The sequence below is a fragment of the Mytilus edulis genome, chromosome 2, assembly GCF_963676685.1.
Source record: "Mytilus edulis chromosome 2, xbMytEdul2.2, whole genome shotgun sequence".
Classification (NCBI taxonomy): Eukaryota; Metazoa; Mollusca; class Bivalvia; order Mytilida; family Mytilidae; genus Mytilus; species Mytilus edulis.
This window is the reverse complement of record NC_092345.1, coordinates 8,386,827-8,408,946: the sequence shown is the minus strand read 5'-3', so window position 1 is coordinate 8,408,946 and position 22,120 is coordinate 8,386,827. Positions and strand designations below refer to the sequence as shown.

The window sequence follows — 22,120 nt, the reverse complement described above, 5'->3', positions numbered from 1 at the left end:
TTAGTGTCATTGCATTTGTTATAATATTTAGAAGAACAATCCACTTATCTTGTCAAAGTCGGAGAAGTGATAAAATAATCCCAGATAGATCCAATGTGTTTAAGTTCGTGTTGCTTATTCTTTAGTTTTCTATGTTGTGTCATGTGTTCTATCGTTTGTCTGTTTGTCTTCTTTCATTTTTAGCCAGGCGTTGTCAGTTTATAGCTGCTTTTGATTAAACACTTTACTTTATACTTTAAAGCTTCCATACATCGGAGTTTCTTGAACTTACTATTTTTCATTACTGTACTGTAAATATGACACTGAATTATATTTCGTTATTCCAACTGTTGTCAGACCAACTGTATTTGGCTTCGCAAGTAGCTTTATGTTCGTATTAACACTGCTCCGTATGTTATGTTTATACTCTGCAATATTAAAAGTATTAAAATTGGATTTACAGAAGAAAAAAACATATTTTAAGTTATATTATAGCTTTATTTCTTGTACGAAAAATATTGATAATATAAGTAAATATCCGTCCTGATGTTTACTGATGTTTACTGAGTTTTATGAAGTCAACTAATCTAATCAATGATGTGAAGATCTAGATTTTCCTGCTTCACCCAGAACCTTTCCGCTGTCCAAATCAACGATCTGTGAAACCATTCTAACTACAGGTACCTTAACATTCACCTTTTTCATTACAACTCTCGGAATCTTCTTAAATGTAACGATAGGTATCCTTCTTGTCTCAAAAACGGTTTTAGTTAATGGGACTTGAACAATTTTATCAAGACCTCCACTAATCTGATATGAATTCTCTGAACCAGGAATTCTGACTTTTCTGTTATTGTTCCTTGCAATAAATGGTAAATAATTGCTTAAATCGGGAGACCGCTTCGGAATCGGAGACCTGACTCTTGAGCCTGTATTTGTTAATTGGCCATATTGATAGAAATCAGCATTGTGATGTATTCTTGTGTTGCGGCCTAATCCATGTTTTCTGTCCATCACCATTGGTGGAGCAGGTAATACAGGGGCGGGACCATAGGGGTCAAAGTCTAATGGTCTACCTGTAACATCAGTAATACAAAAGGTCCAAACGAAAACAAAAAGTAACATTGTATAACATTAACCTGAAAGAGAAAAAACAATCAACAATTACACTTGTAACATATTTTATCGTGATCAGATTTTTCTTTACCGTTTGATAAAAAGTAAAATCACAATAATACTGATCTCCCAAGAAAAACGGAAAGTCCCTAATCAAATGGCCGAATCAAAAGCTCAAACACATTGATATGGGACGATTCCGCAGAAATCGAACAGTGTAGGTAGTTCGTGTACTGATATTTCAAAACTAAAACTTTGAATTTCGATGGAAAAGAACAACACGCTTTTAAAACTATCAATTAACGGAAAGATGAATGAGTATTATTTCTATTTATAAACTATGTTGATGTATATTAGTACATGAAATCTATCAATCAAAATCTATCAATCAATGTACTAGTACATATCAACCTAGTAACAGTTTATTTGCGTTGGGTCAAAGACCTTCGACTTCTTGCTTCTTACTGAAAATATTAATATACAAAAGAAACGCATCACAAATGTTTCTTTAAAAATTAGTTCAGAGTCAAAAAATATATCCTGTAGATGTAATACAACCATTGATTTTCCCTATTAGTCTTTGTTAAATTTACACTTTTCAAAAAAATGTGCAGAATTTATCTTTGTTTCAAATAAAGAAATACTTGACATTTTATTGCATATATATATGAAAATATCCATCACTGAAAATTAACTAGACAAATGTTCACCCTTTTTTCCCCTGTGTATAAGCTTTAGTAACCATTTAACCTCAAGTTTCAAATAAATTCTATGGAAATACCCAATAAAAAAATGGTGCTTTGAAACACCCAAGATTATATATCAAATTCAAGAGAATTTATTTTTCTACCTTATTTGTATGCAACCGGATGTGACGTACTATGATTTTTGCAACTGTGGTGAATAGACTATTATTATGTAAAGAACCTCTAAACGGTAAAAACCATTTTAGAAATCATTAATCTTTAAATTGTAAACAAAAATTAGTTAATGACATTAGAGTACAACGGCCTGTGTTTAATCGTGTTTGGAAAGTTTTAAAAATGTGCTTAGTTAACTATAAAAAAAAATGTTGTGGTATGATTGCAAATGAGACAACTCTCCACAAGAGACCGAATGACTCCGAAATAAGCAGCTATAGGTCACCGTTTGGCCTTCAACAATGCGCAAATCCCTACCGCATAGTCAGCCCCAAAGTCACAAATAAAAAAACAATCCAAACGAGAAAACTTACTGCATAATCAATGTACCAAAAAAATGAAAGAAAAAAAAATATGTAACATAACAACAAACGAAAACCACCGAATTACAGGCTGCTGCCTTGGGACAGACACGGCATACATATAAAATATGGCGGGGTTGAACATGTTAGTAGGATTCCAACCCCCTAACCTGGGACAGTTGTTTAACAGTACATCATAAGAACGAACTATAAAAATCAGTTGAAGATGGTTTGACTCATTTAGATGAATGAAATAGAAATGCATGTAACAATAACAAAGTGCGTACGTGACCGGGTAGTTTTACATCCCAACAACAAAAAGACTATTATTTCAAGGCCAATAACAACTAACGAAAAAAAAATATGCATCTTGACTAGATTTTGAAATAAAAGTTGCAGTTAAGGAGGCTCGAGGGTATAAAAATTTCAGAAAAAAATCAAACATTTGTTTTTCATTACAAGTTTCATTTATTTCCTTTTGTAGTTGTTACTTTATCATATGGTACAAAAATCATTCAAAACAATCAATTCGTGTTGGCCCCAGATGACTTTCAAAATGTATACATCATTGAAAAAGTTCCAAATTATCTCCCTTTGGTGGAAAAATGCCATTTTTTGGCTCTAAAATTGAAATATCTTTTTCAACTCAACGGTGACCTATCTTTTTTAATATAATTTCCATATAAGCTGTACTTAAACTAAATTATTGTAAAATTTTAGCGATTTCTGTAATAAATTTCTTTTTTTTATTTCGATATTACCTTTATTTCTCCTATTACTTCAACAGAAAAAAACCCACCTTCATAAAAATGTATGCTTCTTTTGAAGGCAGATTGTGAGCGCAAATGAACGGTGACCCCACTTTTTTATTTAATTTTTCTATTAACTATAAGATAAAGTTCATTTATAGAAAAATATAGAGAAATCCTATATAAATGATTTAGACCCGCGAACCCCCTTAAAATGAAATGCGATATATGCCTGAAATTGTTTAAATTTTTATTTGGTTGGTATTCAAAATTTTATCTTGTTTGAATTTATAGGGAAAAAAATGAAATTGATGATACATTGTATTATATTTCTTCTTTCTTTCTTGCTTTCTACAGGGATTTATTATATTTGAAAATCATAGGCGTACTACATATACAAATTATGCAGAAACTACAAAAGTATTCAGTTGTTTTGAAATAGCTACATTTTTTAATAAATCTAAATAATTACTATTTTGGATCGTTTAAACTTTCGAAATAATCGATTCATGATTAATAAAAAATATCAAAAACCTACCGCACCGTTAAGTGGACACTGCAACTTGTTATGACCGGATATACAGATTGAATATTTTAAAGATATCCTGACAAAATAGATCGGTACAACACTATAATCTGTCAAACTAATTGTGCATTTCCAATAGTTGACCTTAAAATTGATCAGTTTGGTTTAGTTTATATAAAGATACAAAAACGTGACCTGATGATTTTACAAATCGGTATGTTGAGGTTTTAAGAAGCTTTTTTTTCAAGTAAATTCATTGACCTTATAGTTGGAATATTCGGTGGTTTTATTCGCATGACAGGTCAACTGAAGCATTGTAATTCGTTTTCAGACATTGTAGTTTCTTAAAATATATTTAATGGCGAGAAAAGTTTTAAGACAATTTTGTTTTCGAGGTGATATTTCAAAAGGGCTTTATAATTAAATAATTTACGTGGGTATATATAAAAGTGATTATCGCGTACTTTTTTTCCATTGCTGATATGGCATAAACGGAACTGGCATCGAGTACACTACAAAAAGTTTAAGGTTACAATACACCATTACATTTTATGGGCGCAGCCATTTTATGAGCATATTCCGTAGCCCTAAAGGCACTGAGATGACTTGTTAACGCTAGGACAAGACACGTATTTTTAAGGGCAAAATTGATAGGCATGGGAGATAAGTACAAAATACGCTAAGAAAAGCAACGCGAACCTATATTTTTGGGACCAAAAAATACTGTCCTAATAACTTTTCTTTGATTCTAGCAAGATTTCGTTAAAAAAATCAACTTTCTAAAGTCTGTATCTCGAAAAAGGCTACCATTGTCGCCTATGGGGAAATTAATTGTTTATTTCAATCTTAATGTTAACGTTCTTTTAATATGTACTGTTGTCAGAAACAGCAATTACTATCATCCTGTTTCCAAATCATAGGTAATAGAATCATATACACTATTCCCAAGTTTTAGGTGCTCACATGAAATTGTATGGAAAATTTGTACTATCAAACCAGCAGAAATTTCAAAAAAGTAAACTTTTTCACACTGTAGATGTTTTTTGGCTTATGAATTTTTTTATAAAGGATTATCGCCTTAACACATAAAGATTTAACAAAATATATCATATATAAGTGAGTTAACAGGTGAAACTTTTTTTAGAAGATGACAAAAAGAGTACATTTGCAATTGTTATCCGTACTTATTTAAACAATTTTAAATCTATGATCACACTTTTTCACACTGTGACTCCTGATAAACAAATAAAGGTAAATAACTGGAGAAAAATAAGAGATAATGTAATAATATTTGTGACACATCGTATAATTATTAGAAATATCATGTAAATTAATTTATAATCAGCTTGACGTGTGTTTTACAGTGCATGTGAAATTTTATCCAAAAATGTTTCTGAAATTTGTTTGTATTCTAATTATTGCAACTAGTGTTGTCACGTCCGAAAAACGAATCGATTATAAGAAGATGATGGAGACTATAGAGCGTCCGAAATTTTCAATAACTCCAAAAGAAGCAGACGATTTTATAGCAGGAGCTAACGATATTCTAAGCGGTATAAATTTCAAAAACTTATTTTTGCAAGCTTTTATTGAAAGTGGATTTGATCAATGGGATAGTAATCTACAAGACAATACAACAACTAATGCTAACGGACCATCAACCCCTGGTACAGATCTGAACTCTCCCATGTCGACTGGGGCATCTTTTACTACTGAAAAGACAAACAGCACGATACAAAAAACAACAGTGTCTCAAACAACTGTAAATACACAAACAACCAACCAACCACTAGTTGTATCTGAACTCTGTCGTAATCAAATAAACGCAACAGGAGAAGCTATTTCACGAAGAGAGCTATGGGCATTAGCGAGTAAGTTCTTATTACGGTAATTAAATATGAAAAAACTTTGAAATGTTAAAAGATATTTGCCATTTTGATTGCAGATAGAATTTTTTTTATAGATGAGGACTTGTTGCTGATAAAGAATAAGAATTTGGTCAAAGCAACCTTTTTTCCAATCACTTTTAAATCACCACGAAAATTCTAAAAGTGTCTTTTTTTTTGTTTGTTGCAAAACTCCAATTATACAACGACTCTTTGTGTTTTATGATTTAAGAAAATTTTAGGAAAATCTGAATGAAGAATAGATTCGGAATATTTTTTGACGTTAAATCAAATCAACATATATGGTGGTATACTCTAACAACTTTGACAAACAAGATGTGAAATTTTAGGATTTGCTGCGACTACAGAAACAAGATACAGGACAAGTTAACAATATGATCCACAATTGGCCATATTTCCATAAAGTTTTGATATTTTGTAGCAATAAAATTTCAAATGATATGTTTTTAATATTCAAGATGGAATATATGTTAAGTTGATGGCTTATTTTAACCATTAATACTTTGATATGTTGATGCATTGGACCATTGACCGACTCGTTTTTCTCATAGTGGGAAAATATATTTTAAAACTGAATCAATTGAACATAGTAGATTATGTGTACCATAACTTATATATAACGTTTTCGTTTTCTAGTCCGTGTTATCATTACATATATAATTCTATGAAATCTATGTTTAAAAGGAAAAGAATTATTGATCTTCCAATATGGTTTCCCACTGATGATGGGCTTTACTAAAGATAAATTCATTGTCAAATAACAAGAACCTTTCATGTCCTGGCAGTTGATCTCTATGCTTTTTGCGTTTTATATTAACCTTGATAGATTGATATTGACCTTGATCGACGAATATAGTATCATGATTGAAGTATACATACATTTATGATACTATTCTGTGAATGAATAAAACGTTCTACTTGTGTCGATTATTTGAACCAGAGATATAATTGTGTTGTTTGTAGTTTTAACATCATAATGATTATCAATTAGATATTGAAAAACAGGAGCGTTGACCTGACCGTCAGTGTTGAATCGGGTGCAGACATACTTTCTGTATCTTCGTTTTTGGGATTAAACATGAATGATATCTATTGAAGTGCGTAGAAACCCAGCCACAGACAATTATTTCTCTAAATAAACTTTATTTTAAGGACTTTCTCTTTTGTCTTTGCAGCCTATCTTTGTAAAAACTGAAAATGACCTCCAAATATTTGTTGTCCAAATTTTAAGTAAAAATCAAGTACTGTTAAATACATGTACCTAAATATTACAATAATTTTAAAGTAACAAAATAGTACTGAATATTAAAAGTAGATTTCCAGTGCAACAGATTTTTGGTAAAGAAATAGTACCTGTGCAAAAGTAGCTGTGTAGATGAGGTATAGGGATGCCAAATGAGACAAAAATCCACGAATTTGCTAAATCGAAAAATAAAAACCAGTGTTCCGCATACAGTTTTTAGATATAAAGTAAGACCTTATCGTTGATGTTCGCGTTCACTGCACGTTAGGGCTTATTCTGCCAAAGACTGATAACTGCTTTGTGACATGGGATAAATAAATGGGTCAAACCCATCAATAATACATGCATGGTTTTTCGCTCTGTTGAAGACCTATTGGTGGCCTTCGCCTGTTTTTTTTTTTGCTTTTTGGTCGGATTGTTGTTTCTTTGAAACATTCCCCATTTTCATTTTCAATTTTAATTCATTATATCAGCAGTACCTCCCATGTAAAGGGAACTTTTCCAACATTTTATAAATGAATCATATGTAACGCTTTTGTATATATCTTTAGAACACATTCATGCTGGTTTTTGTTTTCTTCTTTTGTAGTGGTGGATGCGTTTGGAAAACCACAATCAAATATCCTTGGATCGATCGGCAGTCCGATCATGTGGATTGGAGATTACGACGAATGTATGTCTATACAAGCTAATACAGAACGGGACCAAAAGAAGTACACATTCAAGGGACAATTCTGTGTGGCTTCTTCTAATGTTAATAATGTAAGTACAGATCCAAAAGCCAATACTGTGTTGCTTCTAATAATGTCACTGAATAAAATTTGTACATTTACAAGACATTTTGTCTACTCAATTTGTGTAATTTGCTTTTACCGTGTATTGTAACATCGTTTTTGTCAAGCTTGCATTAGCTTACTTCACGGCTCATTGCTCAATGGTAAGTGTTTGTGTTTCGGTCTGTTTTTCTTAAATTATAAGCAATAGGTCAACTATATGTAATGCAAAGATTGATTGTAAGGTGCACATGACTGTCTGGCATGGTTCATGTGACCGTGACATCATTTTCATGGTTAATTGGTCAATGTTTAGTTTTCCTGTATAAGTCTGTTTCTTAGAAACTATTTTTAACAATAAGTAGATCAACTGTATTGATTGGTTGTAAGGTGCACATGTGTTTCCTGTTTAATTTATCTGACCTTGACCTCATTTTCATGGATCATGTTAAACTTACGAAGTCTTAATTAATCACTTTTCTTATTTCATTATTGGCTTCGTGTTTAGTTTGTCTACTGTTTTTTTCCTTTTCTATATTTAGATTCTATCATAATCTCTATTTTGTATTATAGGGTTATTGCATGAATATTGGGGAATATTGTCCCGAGTAGAATTTTATATTGCACGAGCTTGCGAGTGCAATATATGTTCTTCGAGGGACAATATTCCCCAATATTCATACAATAACCCCTTTTATTGTATAGCAATATAATATTTGAAAGTAAAAATTGGTTTAAACTAAGATTTTGTCGTTGATGACGTCATGAATTTTGAAGATTTATTGCACTAGTGCAATATTTATTTCAAGCTAACTTTTGATTACTTTCTGTGGGAAGTATTATATTGCTATGCAATAATACCTTTTACAAAAGAACTGGATTATAAAAGTATTAGATCTGTATGAATAGTTTTTACCATAGAAGAATAACATACGTCCTACTTCTTGTACTTTAAAAAATTTAGAATACAATGTTTTATCCTTCCAGATTGCAGTACTAAACCTTGGTGTGTGTGTACCAAACAGTTGTAGTAAAACCGATGTTATGATTTTATTAAAAACAACAGGTACTATCATTACTGTATAATATCCATCATATCCTCGAATAAGTATGTGCTTGTCGATTTCCTCAAGTTTAGTCATTGGTGACAGATCAGGGAAATCTGTAATGTTTTGAACTGTATTTCCTCATTGTTATTTGATACAGTATGTATTCGCTTGATCAACATTTTTATTTATAAAGAGCAATGACTACGCCTCCAGATGATTTAGCATTTATATCAAGGACTTGCCTTAATTTTGAAGCTTTACAGTACATTTTTTTACAGTGATAAGTACGGAATGTGGATCATTAAAAAGCTAACGTCAAAAACTGTTTTGTTCTCTGCTTTTTATTTTTAATTATTTCTGTGATTTGTAAGGATCTTTTAACGATACAATATTAACTTAAAGTTACAATTGTTTTTTATTGTTACCAAACGTAATGAACAACAAAAGGTATGAAAATTGATGCTATTGAAATGGCTAGTTCAAACCAAGAACTAGAAGTAAAAACTATATATGCTTAATGGGGTTTAGTATATGGTATTTTAACATACTCAATTCATCGTTTACGCAGCCTGTTGATGATCAACACTTCATCAGGAGTGTTCATTAAACAGCTTTGATAGCCAAAGAAAAGATATAATAAGGGCACCACAATTCAAAGAGGGTCGAAGGAAGTAGTCAAACAACCTTATGTTTTAGCCCTGCATATGGAAATTGTAGCCTTGATATGCCCCAAATCAATACAAGTATAAAAGGACAGTTTGGAGAAACTAGAATAATGATTTTTATTTACAGTATTACCAACTGTGTATAGTGTATCATGTCCAGAACATGACCGACCCCTTGATACTAGGGCTACCATTGTATTGTGAGTATATGATTCTCAACATATTATGTATCTCTTAAGTCAGCAATACAAGAGATATCAATATGTTCTGTACATATATATACGGTATTGTTTTGTTTGTTTGTCAAACCGAAAGTTCCTAATCAAATGGCAAAATCAAAAGCTCAAACACACCAAACGAATGGATTACAACCGTCATATTCCTGACTTGTACAGGAATTTTCTGATGTAGAAAATGGTGGACTGAACCTAGTTTAACAGCTAGCTAAACCTCACACTTGTATGAACGTAGCATCAAGTTCCATTATATTGACAATGACACGTGGTCAAAACAAACAGACATAATAGGCAAAAATATCAAAAATACCGCAGTCAACATTGTGTTTTAATCTTAATCACCAAAAAACCATACAAATATGTAACAAATAAACAAAAAATATCATTATAGACCAAGCATATTAGCAAAAATTAAAGACAAGAATACACAAATGACCATAGTACAAAAACAACGGGATGTATTAGTACGTTGTCAGTTAATTTCCGACTGTCCCTCTTTTAACCTCTCTTTTATCCAATTATAAAACTATTATGTATTCTTTTTGTAGGGTAGTATGTTCAATTTTTATTGCCTTTCTGGTAATAGGAACATGTTATGACGTCATAGTGATTCAATGGCCAAGCTGGAGTAAAGACGAGGATGATTTAAACGCTTCCGAAATTGATGAAAATACCCATTTAATAAATGGACAGGCACACAATACACCAGGTATACAAAAACACTTATTTTTAAATCTTTTTCCTAAATTAAGTGAGGTGAGAGTTTTTTACTCCGTGTTGAAGGCCTCATTGTGATGATTTTGAAATAAAGAACTGCAATACAACTGGTATCCGACTAAACTGTTGGTTGCAAATTGCTTTTCAGCAGAACAAACAAATCGAAAACTCACTGTAATAATCAACATAATTATGGTCATTAAACAATAAACTCATCATAGATTTTGAATTGAAATTCTATATATACGCCAGACGTGTGTTCGTCTACAAGAGGGGCCAAAGATACCAGAGGGACAGCCAAACTAAATAGATTGAAAAAACACTGACAACGCCTTGGCTTAAAAATAAAAAGACAAACAGACAAATAATAGTACAGCAGACACAACATAGAAAACTAAAGAACAAGCAACAAAAGACTCATCAATGACGCTCGAATAAAAAAATGTTAAAAAGACCAAATAAAGAATGAAGTTGAAGAACATGAGGATCAAAAGTTATAGGTTGTTTCTATAATATATTATCCCAACGACTTTTAAATAACAAATAACAAAAACAAACATATAAATTTAACGTCTAAAACGTTACGTTTTCTTTATCATAATTATAGGTTTATTGGGAAAGATTATTTTATCCTTTTCTGTATATACTAATATTACCAAGATACTTAGTACTACACAAGGAGCTGGGAGTTTAACAGCAATAAATGGGATACGGTTTATTACCATGACTTGGGTTATACTCGGACACACCATGATATTTGCTCTACAGTTCGGTGTTGTCGGTAAGTGATAACTATATACATATAAAAGTAATAAAAAGTAAAATACCGAACCACTGGGAAAATTAATACGGAAAGTCCCAAAGCAAATGTCAAAATCAAATGCTCAAACACATTATGCAAATGTATGATGTCGTACTATGATGCTGATTTTAGTATTTACCACTTATTGAAAAAAAAATCTTGTGTTGAATAAAGGCAACAGTAGTACACCGGGTTACAAACTGAAACCGCGGGAAGCACCTCAACTATAACATGAAAATAAAGCACCATTGAAGTGAACAAAACAAACGACAAAACGTTTTTGACAACAATACACGTTTGGGAATGCAAAATATGTGATAACTCAAATTAGACATAAACATCCAAGTACAGCACTTCTAAAAAGACATTTTTATACCTGCTATGATAGTTCAGTGTTTAGTTTATATTCTGTAAATGTTCAATAACACGATAGTATTCAAATGATCTCAGGATTTTTAACAGATGAAATGCAACATAACTGGTTAAATTAACCTCAACACATCTAATGAAACCAGTTGTATATGATTATTTTTATAAAAATTAGTTCTGTTTTTGTTTATATCTTTTCTTTCAGTAATTTAACTTCAAGATTCCAAAACCGACATTATATATCTATTTATGTATGAATCTGGTTCACAAGTATATTTTTAGATAACACTTCACAGTGGTTACCGGATCATCTCAACAGAATTTCATTTGGTCCAATTTACAATGCGTTTCCTGCAGTAGACACTTTCTTCGCATTAAGGTACATCTATTTCTAATGTGTAAACAGACACAATTAATGTATGCAACATAACATAAGTTTCAGAATAGTAAATCAATCGTTTCACAGTGATGAGAACCAGCAAGTGAAATACTCTATTTAAAACCATGTTAGTAAGACAAGTTTTCCCTTGATATCCTTTCTTGTTCACGCATATGCATCATTTCTTGTTGTCCCACATGCGCATTATTTCTTGTTCCCGTACGAACTTCAATTATTGTTCCCGTTCGAGCATCATTTCTTGTTCCCGCACGAGCATAATTTCTTTTTCTCGCACGAGTATCACGTCCGGTTCTGGCATTGGCATCATTTCTTGTTCCCGTACGAGCTCATTTTTGTTCCAATTTGAGCATCATTTCTTATTTCGCATGGGCATCATTTCTTGTTCTAACATGGGTATAATGTCTTGTTTCCTAGAGAAGATGGAATAGGGAAAGCTTTAATTTTTATGCCATTTATTTGCTGTATATATGTCCTTATTTTCAGTCCTGTCAACTATGTTTGTATTACCTATAATCCGTCCCATTCATCCAAACTTTAGTATATATGTCCTTATTTTCAGTCCTGTCAACTATGTTTGTATTACCTATAATCCGTCCCATTCATCTAAACTTTAGTATATATGTCCTTATTTTCAGTCCTGTCAACTATGTTTGTATTACCTATAATCCGTCCCATTCATCCAAACTTTAGTATATATGTCCTTATTTTCAGTCCTGTCAACTATGTTTGTATTACCTATAATCCGTCCCATTCATCCACACTTTAGTATATATGTCCTTATTTTCAGTCCTGTCAACTATGTTTGTATTACCTATAATCCGTCCCATTCATCCAAACTTTAGTATATATGTCCTTATTTTCAGTCCTGTCAACTATGTTTGTATTACCTATAATCCGTCCCATTCATCCAAACTTTAGTATATATGTCCTTATTTTCAGTCCTGTCAACTATGTTTGTATTACCTATAATCCGTCCCATTCATCCACACTTTAGTATATATGTCCTTATTTTCAGTCCTGTCAACTATGTTTGTATTACCTATAATCCGTCCCATTCATCCAAACTTTAGTATATATGTCCTTATTTTCAGTCCTGTCAACTATGTTTGTATTACCTATAATCCGTCCCATTCATCCAAACTTTAGTATATATGTCCTTATTTTCAGTCCTGTCAACTATGTTTGTATTACCTATAATCCGTCCCATTCATCCACACTTTAGTATATATGTCCTTATTTTCAGTCCTGTCAACTATGTTTGTATTACCTATAATCCGTCCCATTCATCCACACTTTAGTATATATGTCCTTATTTTCAGTCCTGTCAACTATGTTTGTATTACCTATAATCCGTCCCATTCATCCACACTTTAGTATACTACCATGGAATATTTAAGTATAGTACATCGGTTGACTATGAATGTATGCGTTAGTAAGAATGAGTCCATGTGGATAAATATTTGTGTATATAAGGAAAAGATATCTGGTTCAGCATAGCCTATGATAGGGCCTACAACTCTATCCTGTAAAAAGATTTAAGTTAAGAAAAGAACCAAAAAATATCTGTTTTGTGTTTAAAAACAAAAATCTCCAAAATTCGTATAAAACGTCATTAGGAAGATGTGGTGTGAGTGCCAATGAGACAACTCTCCATACAAATAACAATTTAAAAAGTAAACCATTATAGGTTAAAGTACGGCCTTCAACACGGAGCCTTGGCTCACACCGAACAACAAGCTATAAAGGGCCCCAAAATTACTAGTGTAAAACCATTCAAACGGGAAAACCAACGGTCTAATCTTTATAAACAAAACGAGAAACGAGAAACACGTATATATTACATAAACAAACGACAACTACTGTACATCAGATTCCTGACTTAGGACAGGTGCAAACATTTGCAGCGGGATTAACCGTTTTAATGGATCCAAACCTTCTCCCTTTTTCTGAAACAATAGCATAACATCACAACAAAGAAAAACATACGATAAAATATCAATTGGCAGACTTAACTCAATCAAAAAACGTATGATTAAACAATGAACAAATAAATTTGATCTGCGATATCTGAATACAAATGCATGTTAATTTCTATTACAGTAAGTCTGTTTATTCCTGTTTGAAAAAAAAAATGATATACAACTATGTTTCCTTCGTATTTTTTTCATCACATCTTTTTTTTCTATTGTTGTAGTGGTCTATTACTGACATACTTGATGATGAAGGAATTAAAGACAAATAATGGGAAGTTAAATTGGCCGATGTTTTATTTCCATCGATTCTGGAGGTAGGAAAATTGTGTTGTACAAACACAACACAAACACGATATTTCCATCCATATAAAATGAATATGTCTTGTCATATTTTTTCTAAAAATGACAAGAGAAAAATAACACAAATAACAAAAGAAGACTATTTAAACGACATTCATACTTTCATTTATTTCCACAAATTTATGAAAATACTGATTGTTTATTATTTTATATTTCGGGATGAAAAAAATAAAGTATATGATTAAATGATAAGCGAAAGGATTGTAACGATTGCGTTAAGTTTCAAAATGAAAACGAAAGGAGAAGTTAATATACTGTCTTGAGATAGCAACAAGTCAAAAAAGCATTAAAAACTTCAATTCAATTTGTCATATTATTCCGAGTCCACTCTTGCTCTGATTTGATAAAAGTTCAGAACTATCACAAACTCGTGTGCTCGAATCATATTAACATGTGAGGATAAAAAAAGTCAGAGACCCGTATTTATATAAGATTGCTCTTTAAATTTTCTTCTTAATAAAACCAACAAAACAATGGCAAATGAAATGAATTTGACAGATGGAATTCTGACTTTTCTTGTTTTCACCAAGTAGAAGGCTTATACGTAATATTTTTCCCCTTTAGATTGACGCCTCCCTACATGTTAATATTGATGGTGTATGTATCTCTCTTCCCTTACATTGGAGAAGGTCCGGGCTGGCCTAGAGATGGACCTGAAGTCAATTACTGTGAACACTCATGGCACAGAAATTTTCTATACGTTAACAATTTATTCGTGAATGGTTACGATATGGTAAATTTCGTTTGGAAATCACATTGTTATTAGAGATGATGTTTGTTTTAAGTTTTAAATAGTATTAAATATAGTATTTGTATAAAATAACTTCTCGGTTAAATAATATTAATATTCTGTTTGTAAACTCCAAAACAGACGTCACTGGAATAAGTTATTAAAAACAGTTAAACCATTAAATATCGGGAAAATTTTGTACAATTACAACTGATTGTTTCATCAAAGCAATAAAATCTTCAGTTTTCTTATCAGTCCTGTTATTGACAAATGTTTTCAATTCGAGTAGCACACATTTAAAAAGCACTTTTCCTTTATATTAACAGTGTATGGGATGGTCTTGGTATCTTGCTAATGATATGCAATTTTATGTGATCAGTCCACTTATTCTACTTCCGTTGTTTCAGTAAGTAATACGTGTATTTTTAAAAGATCGGCAGTCGATTAGTTTTGATCATTATTATACAAAGATATTGAATTTTATTGGTCCCTTATTTCCAACACATGACTACAACACGTTTGTGAAATTTCACTTTTAAGCTTTAAGACAAATGCAAAACAATAAATATAATTCTTCTTTCGTCATTTCTAACTCTTAGTTGCAGGAACTCTTATCTCTGTCGTATGTAAATGCCTTTAACCAACAAGTTGGAGATCCTTATCAATACTTCAGTATTCCCTGACTTATAAAAGATAATTAGCTACATTCAATGTGTTAATAAAATAGTGTATGTCTTAACGAATGTGTGTGTGTGTTACCTTTTCTTTTTCAGTTACCATTTGGTTGGTGTGGGAATTTTATTGGCATTTTTAGTGGGTTCTACAATAGCATGCGGTGTACTCTCAGCACATGATGACTTACCAGCCAGTATATTTGATGGGTAAGGTTAAGACGAATACAAGCAATAAAGGGGCATTTGTCTTTGTTTCCTATGTAGTTGAATAGTTGTATTCTAGTAAAATGTTATGCTTCTTGTAGTTACATTGGTGTGTAAATGCGTTTTCCGAAGCTTATTTTAAAAGAACCGAAGCTTTACATACTTAACATGTGCACATCATTAACGCATTTCCAACTCAAAAACACTAATAAAAAAGCGTTCATTCCTTTAAAATACAGTTATCTGTTTATTGAGATATTAACATTGTGAAAAAATGAAAAATCACAAAAATACTGAACTCCAAGGAAAATTAAAAAGGAAAGTCCCTAATCAATGGCAAAATCAAACGCTCAAACAGATCAAACAAATGGATAACAACTGTCATATTCCTGACTTGGTACAGCATTTTCTTATGTAGAAAATGGTGGATTGAACCTGGTTTTATAGATAGTTAGTTAGTTAAACCTCTCACTTGTATGACAGTCGCATCAAATTCGATTATATGAGAATGTATATGTATTCACAGTTTCCATGTGAAGTTTAGAATCTCGTTGGATATGACATTATTGCAATGAAACAACTATCCACGAAAGACCAAATTACGTTGACGTAAGCAAATGAAGAGATTTTTATAAATCAATAAACGAAAAATATATAACAAACAGCAACCAATGACAACCATCGACTTTCATGTTCCTCTCCTGGAAAAAAAGGAAAGTAACAAAAATACCGAACACCGAGAAAACTTCTAAAAGGAAAGTCCGTAATCAAATAGCAAAATCAAAAGCACAAACACATCAAACAAATGGATAACAATTATCATATTCCTGACTTGGTATAGGCATTTTCGTATGTAGTAAATGTAAGATTAAACCTGGTTTAATAGCTAGCTAAGCCTCTAACTTGTATGACCGTCGCATTAAATTTAATTGTATTGACAACGACGTGTGAACAAAACAAACAGACATAATAGGTATAAATGTCAAAAATTGGGGTATCATAGTCAAATAAAGGCAACAGTTGTATACCGATGTTCAAAACTCATAAATCGATAGAAAAACAAACATGTTTTACAATAAAACAAATGATTTAATTGGAATGTATGTAGTGGGTCTCATTGGGGTCTAATCGTGACGCGGGATTGTCGATCGGAACCCCCCAATGAGACCCCCTATGTAGGATATTGACTTTACAAAACTGACTGTAAAGTTCGTATCAATCGAGTAAGTGTAAATTCAGTTTTCATTAGCATACAACATTGTATTTTAATCTTAATCGCTATAACAACAAACAAATATTTAACAAAGAAACACAAAACGTCATATAAAAGACAAGAACATTAGTACATTATGAAAGGGCTTGACTCATCAGATCGACATGAAGCACGAAAGGAACTTAAAAAAAAGCAATAGACTTAAAGTACTAGTCTTAACCTTCTTGCAGTTAAATAAAGTTACTTTACAGCAACTAATAAATAAGTTTTTCCAAGTGTATACATTTGTTTAATTGTAAAACATGTTTGTTATACAGGTCGGAACAACTTTGAATAAACAATTATATCTAACTTTTTATATTGTTGTATGTAGTTAATATCTTTTATTGCATGAATTATCACAGTGGAAATAGTCAGAACTTTTTCAATGAGTATGTAAAACCTTGGAACAGAATTACACCTTATTTGATTGGAATGTATGCAGGATATGTACTGTACAAAACCGACTGTAAAGTTCGTATTAATCGAGTAAGTGTAAATTCAGTTTTCTTTACCATGTAAAATGTTTACAATCCAATGCTGATCGATAGATTCGTGTGTTCATTTGATGTTGTATCACTAAAATACACAGACTTTCCGGACATACGAAATATTAATATATTGTAATGTAGACCGATTGAAACTGTGAATCGGTACAGACTCAAAGCAATTGTGTAGTTTTTTTTGAAATGTTTTACTATAAAAGTCGGAATTTTGAGTATCTTAGCATTCAGATCTCTTCATCTCAACTAATAAGTAAATTTCTGAAATGAAAATAAACGGCAAATAGTATAATTATTAGGGATATTAATTTTGATTATATATTACAAATATTTTTGTAAATTCTAATTCACTTCATTGAAAATTTGATTCATTCCATTTAGTAATTCGTCCTACAAGTAATTTGCACTCCTTTTTATTTATTATGAATCTATATGTTTACTTTCAGTTTGTAAACATAATTGCATGGTTAGCCTTTACTGCAGTTGCATGTACAGTGTTATATGGTTTACACAAGGATGTAACTGGGGACCGCTTATCAACGGACGTAGCAGCTCTTTATACAGCTACCCACCGGATGGTATGGGGTGCTTGCGTATGCTGGGTAATATTTGCTTGTGCTACCGGAAATGGGGGTATGTTAAGAGTTTAGTATCCTTTTGAATAGTTTAAATATATATATATATGTGTGACCTTCAGCTTAAATAACATAACAGAAGAACAATACACATCCTAGTGTCTGGTATCGACTGTAAATCTTGAAATTACACTTTACTCCCTTTTTTTCGTTTAGTTACTGTCGTAATACTTAGATTAGGAAAAATGTAGAAATTAGAGAGGTGACGTGCCACATTGAAAAAGCTTTAACGACTGTAGTATTCGTGATGTTTGAAGGTGATGGTATTAAACGCTTGAAGTTCAAACCTTATTAACCATTTTAATGTTTGTATATACGATAAACGCATTCGCCTCCCGTTTACTTGATTGGGAAGACGCAATCGGATCATCTGGGTGATTGTGGTTTTTTTTCTTCTGCAGGGATGATTAACACGATATTATCATGGAAGGCATTTGTACCACTTAGGAGACTGACATATTGTGTCTACTTGGTTCATCCTATAGTTATTTACTATTATCTCGTAAAATGACGAAAACTAACATTAGATGTAGCCAAGAAGTTTTAGTTTTGTAGTTATACAAAAGTATCATATCTTACTTACTTACATTTCTGAGCACCTGAGATAACCCCATTTTTTTGTTGGTTTCGTGTTGCTAAATCTTGTGTTTTGTTTACTGTTGTTCGACTTTTTCTTTTTTTGCCATGTTGTTGTCAGTTTATTTTCGACTTGTGAGTTTGAATATCCCTTTGGTATCTTTTGAACTCTCTTTTACTTGCTACCGAAGCGTAATCGTATCATCTGATTGATTTGTAAACTTTTTTCTGCAGGGGTAATTAACACGATACTATCATGGAAGGGATTTGTACCACTTAGCAGACTGACATATTGTGCCTACTTGGTTCATCCTATAGTTATTTACTATTATCTCGCAAGAAGACAAAGACTTATACATTTTAGTGATACTGAAGTCGTAAGTATTTTGTAAACATATCTTTTAATGAAAAAATTCAAACTATAAATAAGATGGAAACAGGGATTTAAAGGATCTGGATGTAAACAATATATCTTTTAATACAATAATTCAAAATAACCCAAAGTATAAAAAAATCAGATTGATACCCGTTGTCAAATAAAATTTACAAGATTCAAAATGGTTACAAATACTGTTGTATGTCTCTGTGCTTTTTATCGTTACAGACTCACTGGGGTAAAGCTGATGACCGTAACTGCATTCACGGTCATCCCAAGATGTCGGATGAAAAAATAGGTCAGTATCTGTATTGTCTGTTACAGTGTTTCTATATCATTTTCTTTACAAAATATACATTGATACGATGTAAATTTATAAAAGATTCACACGGAAATCACAAATTACTTCCGAGAAATGTGCATGAAACAGGAAATTCGATTTAAAAAAATCGCTAAGATGACCGTAAATCACAATCGAGATGACCGTAACAGAATCAGCAATTCATAACAAGGGTGACCGTAATTGGTTAAAAGATGACCGTAATTTGTAAAGGATGACCGTAACTTTTAAAGGATGATCGTCAATTCTAAGAAATATCCGTATTTGTATAACTACTTTTTTTGTATCAAATGATTAATGGTGTTGATATAAAACGTATTTATATGAGAGTATTATCCTATAGGTAGGAGAAAATGTGACGTGCTTTAAATATAAAGTTCACCATATATATCTTTTTTTACGGTAGAGGGTATAATTTTTTAAAATGAACATACAACAAGACATGCACATGAAAAAGTGGGGAAAACATGCAACAAAAGCGCGATTAAATGACACCTTACAAGTATAAAAAAAAAAGTGTGCTGCACAGCCTCCAACTAAAAGCCAAAAGGTTTTTTTTATTTCTGGAGTTCCTTTTAATGACATATAATAAATGCACTTTTTTAAAAATGCCAATGGATGTACACCCATTGATATTGTATCGTCTTTGATTTGTCTTCTATTTTGTCTTGCAAGTAAAATAACAGAACCTGTTTTTAAAATACTACGGCCAAACTAGTGAAGGCGAGCTCCAGCAAAATAGATCCTTAAAATAGTCTTGTGCGTATAGCGTATCACAAGGGGCAGGGGCGGATTAAGCCATTTTCAAAAAAAGGGGGGTCCCAACCCAGGGTAAAGGGGGTTCAAACTATGTGTCCCCATTCAAATGCACTGATCGGTAGTTAAAAAGGGACCCCCGGGCCGCCCCCCTTTGGATCCACCACTGAGGGCAACCTTGTCAATTTGTATATACAGCAATGTTATTCATATATAAAGACAAACTAAGATTTTAATCTGCTTCCTCTGGAACCATACACACTGGCTCGATTACCGGATATTCATATGTTTGATTAGTGTTAATTATGCTCCATTCATGAGCATTATGTTTTCTGGTCTGTGCGTCCGTTCGTTTGTTCGTCCGTTCGTCTGCTCGTTCGTCCGTCTGTCCCACCTCAGGTTTAAGTTTTTGGTCGAGGAGGTTTTTGATGACGTTGAAGTCCAATCAACTTGAAATTTAGTACACATGTTTTCTATGATATGATCTTTCTAATCATAATGCCAAGTTACAGTTTTTTTCTTCATTTTAACGATCCACTGAACATAGAAAATTATAGTGTAGATGAGGCATGCACTAGAGACACATTCTTGTTTCTTCAACTTATCTCTGTCAATTTGTATTAAATTTTAAAGTCGTTATCAATAAATATTTCATCGTTTACGAGAAATTTGCAATTTACTATCATTGTCATGAACTCAAAATACGGCAAATAGTTAAAAATAAATTGATGAAACATGTTTATATCCGCTAACTAAGCCCCTATTGAGACAAACACAACAAAAAGCTATGAATACAAATACGGATATTCTTAGAATTGTGGGTCATCATTTAAAAGTTACGATCATCCTTTAAAAATTACAGTCAATCTTTACAAATTACGGTCATCTTTTACAAGTAAAGGTCATCTGTTTATCAATCACGGTCATCCTTGTTTTATGTTACGGTCATCTTGAAAATATTTTGATAATGATTTACGGACATCATAGCGATTTTTCATATTGAATTTCGCGTTTCCTGAACATTTTTCGGAAGTTATTTGTGATTTTTGTGTGAATCTTTTATAAGTTTACATCGTATCAATGTATACTTTGTAAAGAAAATGATATAGAAACACTGTAACAGACAATACAGATACTAACCGAATTTTTCATCCGACATCTTGGGATGACCGTGAATGCAGTTACGGTCATCAGCTTTACCCCAGTGAGACTTACGAGTTCCTATACGACATGTTGTTATATGTTTTGCAGTCTGGTGTATTTTTTTATGCTTTTTGTCGTTACAGACGTATGAGTTTCTAGGACATGTTGTTTTATCATATGCAGTCGCTTTTGTTGCTTCTTTGGCATTCGAATCTCCAATGATGGGTTTAGAAAAAGCATTGCTCAAACGGAAAGAGCGAAAGAGGTGATACCTTGTATGAACAATTCACAAAGTTAAAACCATAAGTAGACCTATTTTGCATTTTAATAAAAAAAAAAAAAAAAGTTTGCATTATTAATTTTTGCAATTAGATGGAAACATACTATTTTAATTTTCATTTACATAAGACAGAGCGATGATAGTTTTTAAAAAAAACCAGAGCGATAATAATTTAAAAAGACAGAGCAACGAATGAAAATACAAAATGACACAGCAGCGATAATTTAAAAGACAAAAAAAATCACAGTTCAAAACGACAGAGCAATAATTACTCAAAATGACAAAAAAAAAATCACAAATTAAAACAACAGAGCAATAATAACTCAATAAGACAAAAAAAACACAATTCAAAACGACAGAGCAATAATAACTCCAAAAAATAGAGCAAAGATAATTAAACAAATAGAGCAATGGTTATACAAAAAGGCAACGTATTCATAAATCAAAACGACAGAGCAATACTAACTCAAAAAGACAGAACAATCATAATTCAAAAAGACAGAACAAACACAATTCAAAACGACAGAGCAAAAATAACTCGGAAAGACAGAGCAAAGATAATTAA

At 32.0% G+C, this 22,120-nt stretch overlaps 1 protein-coding gene across 1 annotated transcript; it reads left to right on the top strand.

Annotated features, from left to right (window-relative positions):
• The first annotated feature begins 4,932 nt into the window (after nucleotides 1-4,932).
• Nucleotides 4,933-21,576, top strand: LOC139511385 (nose resistant to fluoxetine protein 6-like). The gene is made up of 15 exons (XM_071298077.1): nucleotides 4,933-5,463; nucleotides 7,332-7,504; nucleotides 8,503-8,581; nucleotides 9,357-9,429; nucleotides 10,014-10,174; nucleotides 10,790-10,963; nucleotides 11,636-11,732; nucleotides 13,948-14,040; nucleotides 14,651-14,819; nucleotides 15,143-15,222; nucleotides 15,590-15,697; nucleotides 17,312-17,435; nucleotides 17,896-18,082; nucleotides 18,895-19,037; nucleotides 21,419-21,576. Exons 1-15 carry the CDS (start codon nucleotides 4,980-4,982, stop codon nucleotides 21,542-21,544), a joined length of 2,271 nt encoding a protein of 756 aa, XP_071154178.1. The 5' UTR covers nucleotides 4,933-4,979; the 3' UTR covers nucleotides 21,545-21,576.
• Nucleotides 21,577-22,120: the final 544 nt, after the last annotated feature.

What these genes read in the sequence shown, in the direction of transcription:
- LOC139511385 (XM_071298077.1), top strand. Translation starts at nt 4,980, where the DNA reads ATGTTTCTGAAATTTGTTTGTATTCTAATTATTGCAACTAGTGTTGTC. An exon ending in AGAGCTATGGGCATTAGCGA is followed by an intron (nt 5,464 to 7,331) that starts GTAAGTTCTTAT and finishes CTTCTTTTGTAG; the next exon opens with TGGTGGATGCGTTTGGAAAA. An exon ending in TCGTGAATGGTTACGATATG is followed by an intron (nt 14,820 to 15,142) that starts GTAAATTTCGTT and finishes TTATATTAACAG; the next exon opens with TGTATGGGATGGTCTTGGTA.